This window comes from Dipodomys ordii, unplaced genomic scaffold (genome assembly GCF_000151885.1).
Source record: "Dipodomys ordii isolate 6190 unplaced genomic scaffold, Dord_2.0 Scaffold35, whole genome shotgun sequence".
Classification (NCBI taxonomy): Eukaryota; Metazoa; Chordata; class Mammalia; order Rodentia; family Heteromyidae; genus Dipodomys; species Dipodomys ordii.
In genome coordinates this window covers 8,903,789-8,919,113 of record NW_012267251.1, presented here as the reverse complement: position 1 = coordinate 8,919,113, position 15,325 = coordinate 8,903,789, and the positions used below count along the sequence as shown (strand labels likewise).

At 45.5% G+C, this 15,325-nt stretch overlaps 1 protein-coding gene across 1 annotated transcript in view; it reads left to right on the top strand.

Moving 5' to 3' along the window:
• LOC105986422 (alpha-1,3-mannosyl-glycoprotein 4-beta-N-acetylglucosaminyltransferase-like protein MGAT4E) overlaps window positions 1-13,910 on the top strand; it is an 18,335-nt gene extending 4,425 nt beyond the window's left edge. The window contains exons 3-7 of the mRNA XM_013017316.1: window positions 8,847-8,936; window positions 9,407-9,447; window positions 9,556-9,676; window positions 11,654-11,807; window positions 12,790-13,910. Coding sequence (XP_012872770.1) covers window positions 8,847-8,936; window positions 9,407-9,447; window positions 9,556-9,676; window positions 11,654-11,807; window positions 12,790-13,910 — 1,527 coding nt within the window. The remainder of the gene's footprint in view (window positions 1-8,846; window positions 8,937-9,406; window positions 9,448-9,555; window positions 9,677-11,653; window positions 11,808-12,789) is intronic.
• The last annotated feature ends 1,415 nt before the right edge of the window (window positions 13,911-15,325 follow it).

Sequence of the window (15,325 nt, the reverse complement as noted above, 5' to 3'; positions counted from 1 at the left end):
GCCTGTAATCCTAGCTACTCAGGAGGCTGAGATCTGAGGATCGCAGTTCAAAGCCAGCCCGGGCAAGAGAGACTGTGAGACTCCTATCTCCAATAAACCACCAGAAAACCGGAAGTGGCGCTTTAGCTCAAGTGGTAGAGCACTTGCTTTGAACTGAAGAGCTGAGGGACAGCGTCCAGGCCCAGAGTTCAAGCCCCACGACCAAAAAAAAAAAAAAAGTTTCACGGAGTTTGCTGCCTTGGCTGGCTTTGAACCGTGATCCTCAGATCTCAGCCTCCTGAGTAGCTAGGATTACAGGCATGAGCCACCAGCGCCCGGCTCAAAATTGAGTTTCTTAATCCATATGATGTGCATACTAATGATGCCCAGTTCATAGGACTGTGAGGACTAAAAGAGAACATATATAAAAAGCTCTGAGCCCCACAGCAGGTGCATAAAAAGTACTCAGTCAGTATTAGTTCTGCTTAACAATGAGGAGTACAGTCATCTGAATCAATACTGCACAGCCATCTCCCTGTGAAATTTTATAAAGTACAGTGACTTGGCCACACAACTACATCATTAAATATTCCTGCATTTAAAAAATGAAACATCACCTAAGTATTCAGCCTATATATTGAAACCTCTGGTTTAAATCAAGCATCAGAAAAATCATTGCCTTCAGACCAAATCTGACCCCTACCTGTTTTTGTAAATAAAATCCTACTGGAACATGGACAGCTCTGTTTATGTTTTATCTATGGCTACATACTACTTTCATAAGATTCATTAAAGCTGATAGATCTAGTTATGGGCATGTCTCAAGTGGTAGAATGCTTGCTTACACAGCTTGGACTTCAAACCTTAATACTTCCATAAACAAATAAATCTGATCAATCATCTCCAAGGATGGCTTCAGGACCTGGAACTATGCTATTGGAATAATCTATCAATAGCAGGAGATCCAGTGAGTCAGCAGCCACTAGTAGATTCTCCTCTGGATTTTCCTGAGGATTGTCCTAGATTCTGCCAGAGTCTTAGGATCTTCTTGCACACGAGTTTTTCTCATGGTGATTTGCAGAATCTTGTGAGACCTGAGCTGGTCTTTGTACTTGGGGATTCTTTTCCTGGTCAAGTTGGTGTGCACCTTCACCAGGGGATTCCACTGTGGCTGGTTAAGGTTGTCTAATTCAGCCACTTCTGCGCTCATCAGTGACTTTCTTAGCCATATCTTCTAATCATGAACCAGAAGAGTGGACCGACCAGAATCCAGGTAGAGCCAAGAAACATAGACTACCTTTGCTCTACAGGGATAGTTGACAAACACCACTGACCCCTCAAGGTCTAAAATGTTAACCGTCTGGCCTTCACTACAACTTGTGGGCAGCCCCTACCACATGGAGGCAGTAGAGCCTCATGGCACGATCTGGAGGAGACTAAGGCCTAACAACATTTAACTTTGATTCTGTAAAACTGAACACAGAAATTACAGAAATAAAAATGTTTTTCCCATTTACTGGCTCCTTTCTCTAATTTCCAAATGTTCTGAAGACACTGATATACCAGACACGGTTCCCTTCTACTTCCATGACCAATAAGAACAGATTGCCTGCATGGCTTTCTCTTCACTATCTAGTCAATTCCTGCATTTCCAAACTCCAGCTTCAAAACTCACTTGTTCACTGAACTCCAAGGCAGCCCAGCTGCATTTTCTAAGTCTCTTCCTCCTCTTTCTCTCTTTCTCTTCCTCCTTCTCCTCCTCCTCTTTCCTTCCTTTCTTCCTTTGTCAATACTGAAGCTCCTCTTCCTCTTTATCTTCCTCTTTCTCCTCCTCCTCTTTCTTTCCCTTTTTCTTGTGCCAGTATTGGAGAACTCAGGACCTTATGCATTTTTGTCAGTCCTGGGGCTTGAACTCAGGGCCTGGGCACTATCCCTGAGCTTTATCGCTCAAGGCTAGCACTCTACCATTTTCAGCCATAGTGCCACTTCCAGTTTTCTGGTAGTTAATTGGAGGTAAGAGTCTCACAGACCTTCCTGCCCAGTCTGGCTTCAAACTTCAATCCTCAGAGCTCAACCCCCTGAGTAGCTAGGATTATAGCTATGAGCTACCAGTGCTCGGCTTGGTCTTGTGCTTTTTTGTTCAAGGTTAGTGGTCTACCATTTGAACCATGCCTTAGGTCCTCTTTTTTATACTCTCATTGTGGGTTATTGGTTTGGGGTTTTATTTGTCTTGGGATATGTGTGTGTGTGCACATGCGCGTGTGCGTGCGCATGCACACGCACACAGTAAGTGGAGTTTAAACTCAGAACTTCAAACTCTTGTTCTTTTTCACTCATGGTTGGTACTCTACCACTTAAGCCACGCCTCTACTATTCACTGTGATTTTGCTTTTTCAGCAGAAGAGCCATGTGATTAGAGCAGTATTTCAGGCAGTGGAAGATACTATTTGTAGGACTGGGAATGTGTCTGCTTGCCTAGCATACATGGAGCTTGAGCTGCTTCTGCTCAAGGTTTATGCTCTACCACTTGAGCCAAAGTGCTGCTTCTAGCTTTTTCTGAGTAGTTTATTGGAGATGAAAGTCTCACAGACTTTCTGTCCTGGCTAGATTCAGATCACAATCCTCAGATCTCAGACTCCTGAGTAGCTGGGATTACAGGCATGAACCACCAGTGCCTGGCTCACTTCCAGTTTCGTTTTGTTTTGTTTTTTGAATTTTTTTTATTGTGAAAATACTGTACGGAGGGGTTACAATTACATGGGCAAGATAATGAGTACATTTATTATCAAGCATTGTAGCCTTCTCCTTTGTTTCCCCTTCCCATCCCATCCTCCCCGGCCCCCCACCCAACCCTCCTCCCCACCCCCCCACCAAAGTTGTAAAGTTCTTTTTCGACATGACAACTCTTACGTCTTTTTAAACAATTTGTATCCCTATTTAAACGATTTGTTTTTTCCCTTCCCCTCCACAAATTATACCAACATCAAATACAGTGAAAGCAGGGGTTATAACATGAGGGAGGGACAAAGAAATAATCTTATAACAACAAAGCAACAAAAGAACAAAGAACAAAACAACAAAGAAATAATCTTATAAATGTGTTAGAAACAATTGCATAAAAAATTTGAATACATATTAGGGTTCATTTCCCTAACATCAACTTATCTGACCTTTTCTGCTTGACTCACACATACACTAGTTATTGCAAATAAGGGAAACCATGGGACCTATGTTTCTTTGGGCCTGGCTTACTTCACTTAATATAATTTTTTCCAAGTCTTTCCATTTCCTAACAAATGGGGCAATGTCATTCTTTCTGATGGAGGCATAGAATTCCATTGTGTATATATACCACATTTTCTTGATCCATTCATGTACTGAGGGGCATCTGGGTTGGTTCCATATCTTAGCTATGGTAAATAAGGCTGCAATAAACATAGTCGTGCTGGTAGCTTTAGTGTGGTCTTGTTTGTGAACATTTGGGCACTTCCAGTTTTTTGCCAGTTAATTGGACATAAGAGTCTTTTGGATTTGGACTGACTTCAAACCACCATCCTCAAATCTCAACCTACTGAGTAACTAGGATTACAGGCATAAGCCACAGGCCCCCAGCTGCATGTGGTAATGCTGTCTCACTTTTTTAAGAACTGCCATGATGTTTACCAGTGACTGAACCATTTTACATCCCCTGCAGCAGTGTAGGCGGCTCCACTTCCTCTATATCCTCACCAAAGCTTGTTATTGCCCATCTTTCTTTTTACAGCCAACCTAGTGGGTATGAAGTAGTGCTCACTGTGGGTGGGTCTTTTTTTTTTAACTTACAATTCCCTGATGACTAGTGATATTGAGCTATAAATTGTGAACGCCACCTTGTTAAATCCAAAAAGCCACTAGCAGCTGTTCCTCCTACACTGTTCTACAAAGAAAATATATTCTGTTAAAATAGGCACTGCAAGTTCAGCACAGTGGTGTATGTTTAGACTCTAAATCTCAGCACTTGAGAGCTGAGGCAGGACAGTTGAGAGTTCAAGCCAACCTGGGCTAGTAGCAAGTTTCAGAGTAACCTGGGCCATACAGAGACAGACCCTGCCCCTCCCCCTCCCCCTCCCCCCCCTCCCGTGCTAAAAAAAATAGGCAGTTAAACATAATTGTGTGCTTTTACATGTCCTCAAATTCTTGGTAGTACTTGTCAATGAAATTTCTCTGTATTATCTGATTCTTTGTCCATGGCTCATGTGGTAGAGCATCTACCTAGCAAGCACAAGGCCCTGGGTTAAAACCCCAGTACTCCCCTTTTAAAAAGGGGAAAGGGCCAGGCACCAGTAGGTCACACCTGTAATCCTAACTACTCAGGAGGTTGATATCTGAGGATCCTGGTTCAAAGTCAGCCAGGCAGGAAAATCTGTAAGACTCTTATCTCCAATTAATGACAAAAAGCCAGAAAGGGGAGGGGGTCGAGGTGGAGGGAAGAGGACAGAGGAAGGAGAAGATGAATTAAGAGGGAAAGGATAGAGTTTTCTAGTGTTCTTATAAATGATACTTAAAAGCTAAATAAGGGCTGGGTATGTGGCTTAGTGGTAGAGTGCTTGCCTAGCATGCCTGAAGTCCTGGGTTCGATTCCTCACTACCTCATAAACAGAAAAAGCTGGAAGTGCACTGTGGCTCAAGTGGTAGAGTGCTAGTCTTGAGCAAAAGAAGCTCAGGGACAGTGCCCAGGCTGAGTTCAAGCCCCAGGACTGGTAGTAATAACAACAACAACAACAATAATAATAATAATCCAGGCCCTTTTTTTCTCCCCAATCCTAGAGCTGCTGACCACAGGGACTCCATCAGTGCAGCGCAGTGCCCCCTGAGGGATCTATCTCCTGGAAACTCTGCTGTCTCTTTTCTTCTTCCTCTTTCTTTTTTTTTTCTTTTCCTTTTTTTTTTTTGGGGGGGGTCCAGTTGTGGGCCTGAACTCTGGGCCTGGGCGCTGTCCCTCAGCTCTTCAGCTCAAGGCTAGCACTCTACCACTTGAGCCACAGCACCACTTCCTGCTTTTTTCTTTTTGCTTATGTGGTGCTGAGGAATCGAACCCAGGGCCTCAAGCATGCAAGGCAAACGCTCTACCACTGAGCCACCTTCCCAGCCCCTGCTTCTTCAGACTCTTTCAAGTAGAAACATATCATGGTTCTGGAGCACGTAGTAGACCCTGGGCCCAAATGGCTTGACCTACTGATCTCCAATATCTCAAAGCTCTTTAAAGTACACATCCAGGCCATGGTTATTTATGATCAATACTCCTCTTCAAAGCTGTCTTCCTTTGAGGAACCTTAAGAAGCTTGGCTTGACTAACACCCCTGCTTATGTGGCCTTTCATTCCAAGCAGAACATAGAGTATGCATTCCTCATGAACTTTGTGGTCAACCATGCAGACTATTTTCTGATGATTGAAGATGACATGAAATGTGTCCCTATGTTTGTCACACAGATTGCTACCATACCATCTGCCCAGGAAAACAAATTGTGGATGGTTAAGGAGTTCTCAGCCTTCATCGGAAAATTCTTTCACACTAGAGACCTCCCTTACTTTGTTCATTTCCTGCTCTACCCTCTCTCTCTCTCTGTCTCTCTCTTTAACCAGGCCCTGAGCTTGAACTCAGGGTCTAGGCACTGTCCCTGAGCTTCTTTTGCTCAAGGCTAGCACTCTACCACTTGAGACACAGTGCCACTCTGGCTTTTTCTATTTATGTGGTAACTGAGGAATCAGACTCAGGGCTTCATGCATGCTACACAAGCACTCTACCACTAAGTCACATTCCCAGCCCCTCCTTCTCTTATATCAAGAAATGCCCTGTGCTGACTTTCTCTCCCATTTTCATGACCTCACACAGCAAAAAAAAACTGATCCAATTTTTCCCCTCCCTCTTCTAGCATACAGGAAATTTCTCCTCCTTTGAAGGCAAAGTCAATTACCTCAAGATAAAGAATTAGAGGAAGCCATGGGCCAGTGGCTCACGCCTATAATCCTAGATACTCAGGAGGCTGAGATCTGAGGATTGCCAAACAAATCTAGCCTGGGCAGGAAAGCCTGTGAGACTCTTATCTCCAATTAACCACCAGAAAACAGGAAGTGGCACTGTGGCTCAAGTAGTAGAGTGCTTGCCTTGAGATGAAGAACTAAGGGATGGCGCCCAGGCCCAGAGTTCAAGCCCCATGACCAATAACAAAAACAACAAAAAGACTGAGGAAAACAACATTGGCTATCAGAGCAACTCCATCTACACTAACCTGAACATCATCAAAGACTCTGTTCTCATGAATGCCTACAACTAGGAATTTCCTTTACATCAAAGAAGCAAAGGCTGACAGCCATCTAATTGTAGTTTTGAACACCTGCCATATTGCCCGCGTTCAAGTGCTGACTCTGAACTAAAAGAGGAGAATCAATCGTAAGAGTGGTCAGATAGATTCCGCTAATCAGAGCTCTGCCTATGGAGACTACATCATGTTGGGCATACTATAAACAGCATCCTGAATCAGCAGGTGTTGTCCAAAGAGTCTGGAAGGAAGGTGAAGTATGTAAGATCACTTGTGACAGCTGTTCTGCCCTCAGGACTGATAGAAACATTAACCTTTGGACTAAGTAAAATTTAATCATATATGGAAAAGTCACTGGGGGTTTTTGGAGGGAGTAGGCTGGAGGTGGTCTGCAAAGTTAACAAAATATTAAAGTTTTGAAATTAACAAGGACATTTCTTTTGCTTGATTCTCTAAAGGTTTTGTGTGTGTGTGTGTGTATATATATACTGGGGTTTAAACTCAGGGCCTAGGCACTGTCCCTTAGATTTTTCACTCAAAGCTGGTGCCCTACCACTTAAACCACAGCTCCACTTCTGGCTTTTTGGTGGTTTATTGGAGATAAGAGTCTCATAGGCTTTCCTGCCTCTGCTGGTTTTGACTCATGATCCTTAGATCTCAACTTTCTAAGTAATTGGAATTAGAGATATGAGCCATGGGTGCACAGCTCATATCTTTGTTTTGTTTTGGTCCATTGTAGGGCTTGAACTCTGGGCCTGAGCACTGTCCCTGAGCTCTTCAGCTCAAGGCTAGCACTCTACCACTTTGAGCCACAGTGCCACTTCCAATTTTCTGGTGGTTCATTGGAGATAAGAGTCTCACAGATTTTCCTGCTCAGGCTGATTTTGAATGGCAATCCTAAGATCTCAGCCTCCTCAGTAGCCAGGATTACAGGGGTGAGCCACCAGTGCCCAGCTCCATATAATTCTTAACTTGTCAGAAAAATAGTTATAAGTAAAATTATTCAACAAGAGAAAATATTAGACATACAAGCTCAAAAATTAAATAGAACATATAAAAAGGGAAAAAGAAAAACCACAGAGGACACCACACATTTTTAGGCCCAAGGGATAATTAGATGGGCACCCGTGGCTCATGTCTATAATCTGTCTACTCAGGAGGCTGAGATCTGAGGATTGTGGTCCAAAACCAGCCCAGGCAGAAAAGTCCATGAGATTCATATCACCTATAAACTACTCAGAAAAAGCCAGAAGTGGTGCTGGGGCTCAAATGGTAGAGCACTAGCCTTGAGCACAAAGAGGCTCGGGGACAGCGCCCAGGTCCTGAGTTCAAGCCCCAGGACTGGGAAAAACAAAAACAACACAACAACTAGACCTCTGAGGACTGCTCTGTGGTGACTTTGAGAAGATACACCAAGTCGCTCAGAGTGACAGCTGCCAGGGGACAGAGCAGAAATGATTCCCTACAGGCCCTCAGAACCCCCATGGTTGCTCTGACAGGAAATGTCCGAATGAAGACTGGAAAGCTGGTTTTTAAACCTTGTTCCCCCCCATCCCTCCCCCCCTCAGAAGCAGGTGCTTGAGACCCAAGTAGGCAGCAGCCCCATTCAGGGGAAACAATGGTTGCCAGGTGGAGTGGAGTCTCCTGGGCGAGGTGACTACACTCAGCTGCTTCAGAGGAGCCAGTCCGGGCCCTGCCTCTCAATAATAAAGTTTTTCTCCTCCATGTTGGATACCATTGCTGCTCGGAAAAATCCTCCAGCTCTCAAAGACTTCAGTGGATAAGCCAATCATGGTAAAGATGTGGACATGATCAGAAATGTCTTGTCTAGGATTTCCATCCTTATGAGGCCACAAGGGAGATGCGCCAACAAGTTTGTCCCTTGGTCCTTCTGATTCTATCCAAATCTCCTAGGTCTGCCTGCCATCATAATCCTAGAAAGGAACTATATTGAGTATGGAACTCAAAGACAAGATCCAATTTATTATTCTTATTATTTACTTATGTCTAGTGCTCGTGGTTTTGTTTTCAATTTTTAGGCATTGGGGCTGGGAAGGTGGCTCAGTGGTAGAGCGCTTGCCTCGCATGCATGAGGCCCTGGGTTCGATTCCTCAGCACCACATAAGAGAAAAAGCCGGAAGAGGCGCTGTGGCTCAAGTGGTAGTGCGCTATCCTTGAGCTGAAGAGCTGAGGGACAGCACCCAGGCCCAGAGTTCAGGCCTCACGACCGGACCCAAAAACAAAACAAAAGACATCAATTTTTAGGCATTACTGGAGTTTGGACTCAGGACCTTTGTAAACCATGCCTCCAGCTGTTTTAGTTTTGGGGAGGTTTACGTTTTTGTTTTTTCAGCTAGGGGCTTGCTTTTCACCCAGGCCAGCCTGATACTGCAATCATTCTACCTATGTCCCTGTATAGCTGAGATTACAAGTCTGTTTAGCTTATTTTATTAGCTTACATTATAAAATAGTTATGCAGGGTGGTAGAGTTAATTGTACCTTTCCACACATGTTCACAATGCATTCCAATCAATCTCACGCCATCACTCCCCTTGCCCCCTTCCCAGAACAACTTCAATGGGTTTCACTGGTCTATTTTCATCGTTACAAACACTCCTTCAACCATATTCATCCTCTTCAACAGCTTATTTGGTGAGGTGAGGTCCTGATAGTTTTTAGTAGGCTGGCCGCAAACTTTAATCCTCCTGATTCTGGACTCCCAGATAGTATTATAGATGTGAAGCACCACACCTACCCTAAGGCCTAATATTTTAAAGAATTTTTTTTGCCAGTCCTGGGGCTGTTCTCAGGGTCTGGGCACTGTCCTTGAGCTTCTTTTGCTCAAGGCTAACGCACTACCAGGCCACAGTGCCACTATCAGCTTTTTCTGTGTATGTGGTACTGAAGAATCGAACCCAGGGCTTCATGCAGGCTAAGCAAGCACTCTACCACTAAGCCACATTCCCAGCCCCATAAGCCTAATTTATTAATCAATAGAATGTACTGAGAGACTAGCTGAACATGGAAGTTGAGGAGTATTATTAACACCAAACATTCAATTTCTTCTTCTTGGCAACACATCCAAAGCTGAACAAAATCAAAGCCTTTGACCTTTTTATTTCCTTAGATGGCTCTGCATAGTGGGAAGAGAAGATCTGACAGCAACAGGTAAGCTTACGACTCGTTGGAGGTGCACAGCTGGTTTCAGGGTGGGAGAATAAACCCCAGACTCTCTGAATCTGCTCAGGATTCAGTGCTGCTCATATGTCTGCACAGCTGCTGCTGGCTGAGCACCCTGCACCAGTTCCGGTGGCGAAGCATCCTAGTTACTGCATCCTTAATAGCCCTCGGAGTCTTCCTGGAAAAGGTCAACAAGACTGCAGAGCACAGTGTACTGGTGAGTAGTTTCAGTGGGTGTTGGACTACTTTGCCAGCACTTAGATAATAGGGCATTCTTAGCTAACCCGTGGCTCATGTTTATAATCCTAACTCCTCAGGAAATGAGATTTGTTTTGTTTTGTTTTTGTTGGTTGTGGGGCCTGAACTCTGGGCCTAGGCACCATTCCTCAGCTCTTCAACTCAAGGCAAGCACTCTACCACTTGAGCCACAAGCGCCACTTCTGGTTTTCTAGTGGTTAGTTGGAGATAAAAGTCTCATAGACTTTCCTGCCCAGGCTAGCTTTGAACTCTGATCCTCACATCTCAGCCTCCTGAGTAGCTAGGATTACAGGCGGAAGCCACCAGCACCCAGCCAGAAAGTGAGATTTGAAGATCTCTGCTCAAAGCCAAGAATGGGCACCAAAAAATCTAGAAGTGAAGGTGTGGTCAATTGCTAGAGCACTACCCTTGCTTGGAAAAAGTCAAACAAGAGCAAGAAGCCATGGGCTAGGAGTATGGCTTAGTGATAGAATGCTCGCCTAGCATGCATGAAGTCAAGTTCAATTCCTCAGTAACACATAACACAAAAAGCCAGAAGTGGTGCTATCACTCAAGTGGTAGAGTGCTAGTCTTGAGCAAAAGAAGCTCAGGGACAGTGCCCAGACCCTGAGCTCCCACCCCAGTACTTGCACCAAACACACAAAATAAAAAGAACAAGAAGCCTTGACTTAAAACCCAGTACCTGCCGGGCTCACCCCTGTAATCCTAGCTACTCAGGAGGCTGAGATCTGAGGATTACAGTTCAAAGCCAGCCGGGGCAGGGAAGTCCATGAGACTATCATCTCCAATAAAAACCACTAGAAAACCAGAAGTGGCGCTGTGGCTCAAGTGGTAGAGTGCTCGCCTTGAGCTTAAGAGCACAGGGACAGCACCCAAGCCCAGAGTTCAAGCCCCACAACCGACCAAACCAAAAACAAAACAAAAAAACCAGTACCTGCCTCAAAAGACAGCAACCATGGAAAGCATGCTGGGCTTATCTCCAGAGGTCCAATTCAGATACTGAGTATTTGAGAAGAGAGAAATGTCCCAGACTTACAATGATAGGATCTAAGGAGTGGGCATAGTAGCATGAAGAGGGCAAGACATTTCCACAGGACCATGCTAATTGCAGGACAGCAGATAACCACCCCCACCCCCCCCACCCCGTGTGCTGCCACCTCTTTCACCAGGGGTCCTACTCCTTCCTCACCTAAAGAACTAGAAGGAAACTCCCTGGGATGGAAACCCACACAGTCAGGCTGAGGCTTTGGGATGCACATTGTGCAAGAACAGGTTGGCGCAGGGAGAAGTGATACAGAGGTGTGTAATTACCCTGAGCAAGAGCACAGCCTTCACATTCACTCATCCTAAGGACAGGGTCACGCCCTGCCTCCAGCACCTCTCCCAGATCCCAGCACAGGCCCATCCGGAGTCGCATGATAATGGCCAAGAAATGACATGTGCAAGGGCTGGAAATGTGGCTCAGTGGTACAGTGCTTGCCTAGCATGCATGAAACCCTGGGTTCCATTCCTCAGTACCACATACACAGAAAAAGCCAGAAGTGGTGCTGTTGTTCAAGTAGTAGAATCTAGCTTTGAGCATAGAGAGGCTCAGGCACAGTGCCCGGGCCTGAGTTCAAGTCCTGGGACTGGCAAAAAAAGAAAAATGACATGTGCAGTAAAGCAGATCAAGTGATTCCTCACTGTGTATGAGCCTTGGGCCTTTCCAGTCACTCTACACAAGACAAGCACACTGCCCTGTTTTAGGCCCATGGTTTCCTGGCCTCTACCAGACAGCTTAGTGTGCTCTCAGGATGAGATGGAGAAAGCAGATAGCGAAGGGCAGACACTCACACTGGGTCCTGGGGCTCACTATAAGGGGGATATGCTCCTCAACTATCTCCAGAGGACCTGGACATCCCTTCCATGTGACATGTATCTATCTTATCCTCAAAAGGAAAAGGAGAAAATAATTGGGCAGATAATTCAGGAACAAATGAACTCTGAAATCAAGAACCATCTGGATACCTTCAAGGAGATGCAAAAAACCTTCCCCCTTTTCAAACATGCTAACTACACCCTCCTGGCTGGAGCCCCTCCCTGGAAGAAGAGTGAGTAAGTGGGAGAGAAACTTCAGGTAGCAAAGGCTGAAGGAGGTTTTTCCATAAGAAAGGGGAAGGAAAGCCTGGCACTGGTGGAGAGCTACTCAGGTGACTGGGATCTGAGGATCATGGTTCAAAGCCAGCCAGGGCAGGAAAGTCCATGAGATTAATCTCCAACGAACCACTAGAAAACCAGAAGTGAAGCTGTGGTTCCATGTGATACAGTGCTAGCCTTGAGCAAAAGAGCTCAGGGACAGTGCCCAGGCTCTGAGTTCAAGCCCCACAACTGACAAAAAAAAAAAAAGGAGGAGATCAAAGAGAGCATTTGGGAGTGAATTGGCAACAAAGAAGGGACAAGAAGATGCTCTGATCAAGGATCAGAACTGGGTACAGAACGCATTTTCCTCCCATCAGTGGCCAAGTGAAGATAGGATAGGAGCCCAGGGGAGGGAGAGCAAAAAGTGTGGGTTAAAGGGGGAAAGGGGAGGTTCATTGGCCTGCTAGACCCTGGGACTTACAGGGGTCCATGAGACCCTTCTAATACAGGTTGGGGTCATGTGTGCTAGCTGAGATAACTCTGAAGGTCAAGATGAGGCTAATTTGCCAAGCCAGAAAAATTTGCCTTTACTACAAAGTGGTGTTTCCCAGGTAAGATAGAACCTTGTTGAGTTTTAGTCGGTTGGTTGGTTGGTTTTCTGGTGCTGAGACTTGAACTCAAGACCCAGACATTGTCCCTTAGCTTTTTTGCTCCAGGCTGGTACTCTCCCACTTGAACCACAGCTCTATTTCCCAGTCTTGCCATTGGTAGCACCCCCTCATCAGCTTTTCAAAGTGCTGATCAAAATGAAACCACTTGCCAGCTTCAGATTACATATTAATGTCTCAGCCTTTTCCCAGGAGAAAGAGATGTGAATTGGGCTCCAGGACCAGCCTTTGGGGGAAGAGGCCCTTTTTATCATCCTGTCTTGTTCTTCTTCCTCTTCCCACCCAGAGCTGCTGACTGTGGGGATTGCCTCAGCGCAGAGTTCCCATGGCAACTACCTCCTGGACACCCTAAAGTCCCTGTTCCAAGCTTCTTCAAAATATGAACTGGAGCATCCTCTCGTGCTGGTCCTCCTGTCAGACTCTGACCCCCAGTGGCTCAGCCAAACAGTTGCCAAGATTTCAAACCTCTTCACATGGTTCATTGAGACCCAGGAGCTGCTCGTGGTCCATGGTCTTCTCCATGGTTCCCTTGTGAGGACAGTGGATGATGGCTCACCGTGTGGAGAGCTTTACTCCAAGCAGAGAGCAGATTTTGCCCTCCTCATGAACTTCGCAAACAACCTGTCTGATTACTTCCTGTTGCTGGAAGATAATGTTTATTGTACCTCCGGCTTTGTGTCTACCATCTATAGGACTTTAGCAGCCTGGGAAGACCTGCCTTGGGTGATCCTGGAGTTCTCCAGGCTGAGCATCTCTGGGAGAGTCTTCCACACCAGTGACTTGCCCCGCCTCATCTCTTTCTTCTTCCTCTTCCCCATGGACACACCCACCTACCTGCTCCTTTCTGAATTCCGGCTACTCTTGAATCAAAATGTCCCAATTCACTTCAGTTCATCCATTTTCTACCGCCTGACTGGTTATCTAGAGTCCGAAAGAGCATGCTTTCCTGTGGAGCAGGCAGTGGTCTTCAGGAATCCAGACAATCCTGTTGGAGTTGTGGTCTCCAATATGATCCCAGCAGTTTCTTATATGCCTTATTATGCTTATATTCTGAACCAGGACCACTTCATTGGTGTGGAAGTTTGGGAAGGAAACTTCTTGACAGTGATTCTGGATAAACCCCACAAGATCCTGCGGGTAGCAGTGCTGACAGGCTCTGAGGAAAATGGGATGTACCACTTACAGAAGGCGCATGTTCTACTGGGCTCCGGCCTCACAGAGGAGCCCATGCACTGCACCCAGTATACCCTGCTTGGGCCACTGGTGAAAGGAAATTTGGACCAGAGGGTATTTTATGAAGAAGATTCTGTGGAGGAACTGAGCTGTATACAGCTTCTGGTATTAGCACCTCAGGAATCTTTGCTCCTGATCAGGCAGATCAAAGTATGGACAGAAAAAGAGAATTAGAGGGCTGAATGGTGTTTCTAGAAGGATTGGGTTTGGCAATGGAATCTACAGGATTGAAAAAATAAACCCAGAAATTGGTTAAGAACTTCTCCTGATGAGTATAGTGAGCCTATAAGAAACTCTTAAATCTGGGACTCCTGAAGACTGAAAAGAAATGCTATTAAAAATTACTCTAGGGGGCTGGGAGCACTTGCCTAGCATGCATGAAACCTGGGTTCCATTTCTCAGTACCACATACACAGAAAAGGCCGGAAGTGGGGCTGTGGCTCAAGTGGTAGAGAGCTAGCCTTGAGCAAAAGAAGCTTAGGAACAGTGCCCAGGCTCTGAGTTCAAGCCCCAAGACTGTTTTTTTATTTATTTTTATTTTTTATTAAAAAAATTTTTGGGGGTCCGGTTGTGGGGCCTGAACTCTGGGCCTGGGTGCTGTCCCTCAGCTCTTCAGCTCAAGGCAAGCATTCTACCATTTGAGCCACAGTGCCACTTCCAGCTTTTTTTTTCTGTTTATGTGGTGCTGCGGAATCGAACCCAGGGCCTCAGGCATGCAAGGCAAGCGCTCTACCACTGAACCACCTTCCCAGCCTCAGGACTATTTTTTTTTTTTTGAAAAAGAATGTAATGTAACCAGCCCCATGTCAGCCAGCACATTTGCTACTAAACATGCTACATTGTTCTTGCTCTCTGGAATTTCGCTTGTCCCTATTCCTTAACATATTACAGTGTTCAGAAGGGCACAAAGAACTCAGCTTTGATTCAGACCATTGTCCTTTACAATGACTGATCAAGGTACAATACTGCTTACTCCTGTAATCCTAACTACTCAAGAGACTGAGATCTGAGGGTCTTGGTTCAAAGCTAGATGAGGAAAGAAAGTTCTTTTTTTTTTTTTGGTCCAGTCATGGGGCCTGAACTCTGGGCCTGGGTGCTGTCCCTCAACTCTTCAGCTCAAGGCTAGCACTCTACCACTTGAGCCACAGCGCCACTTCTGGCTTTTTTCTTTTTGCTTATGTGATGCTGAGGAATCAAACCCAGGCCCTCATGCATGCAAGGCAAGTGCTCTACCACTGAGCCACCTTCCCATCCTCAAAGAAAGTTCTTGAGACTGTTATTACCACAAAACCAGAAACAGAGGCTGTGGCTCCAGTGGTAGAACCCCAGCCTAAGTGGAAATAACAAAGGGACAGTAGAGCAATCAAGCCCTGAGCTCAAGCCCCAGTACTGGCACATTAAAGAAATAATAATAAATAAAAATATAAAGAGGCCAGGTGCCAGTGGCTCACATCGGTAATCCTAGCTACTCAGAAGGCTGACATCTGAGGATCGCAGTTCAAAGCCAGCCCAGGCAGGAAAGTTTGGGAGACTCTGATCACCAATTAACCACCGGAAAACTGGAGTGGTAGAGCACTCAGTTTGAGCTG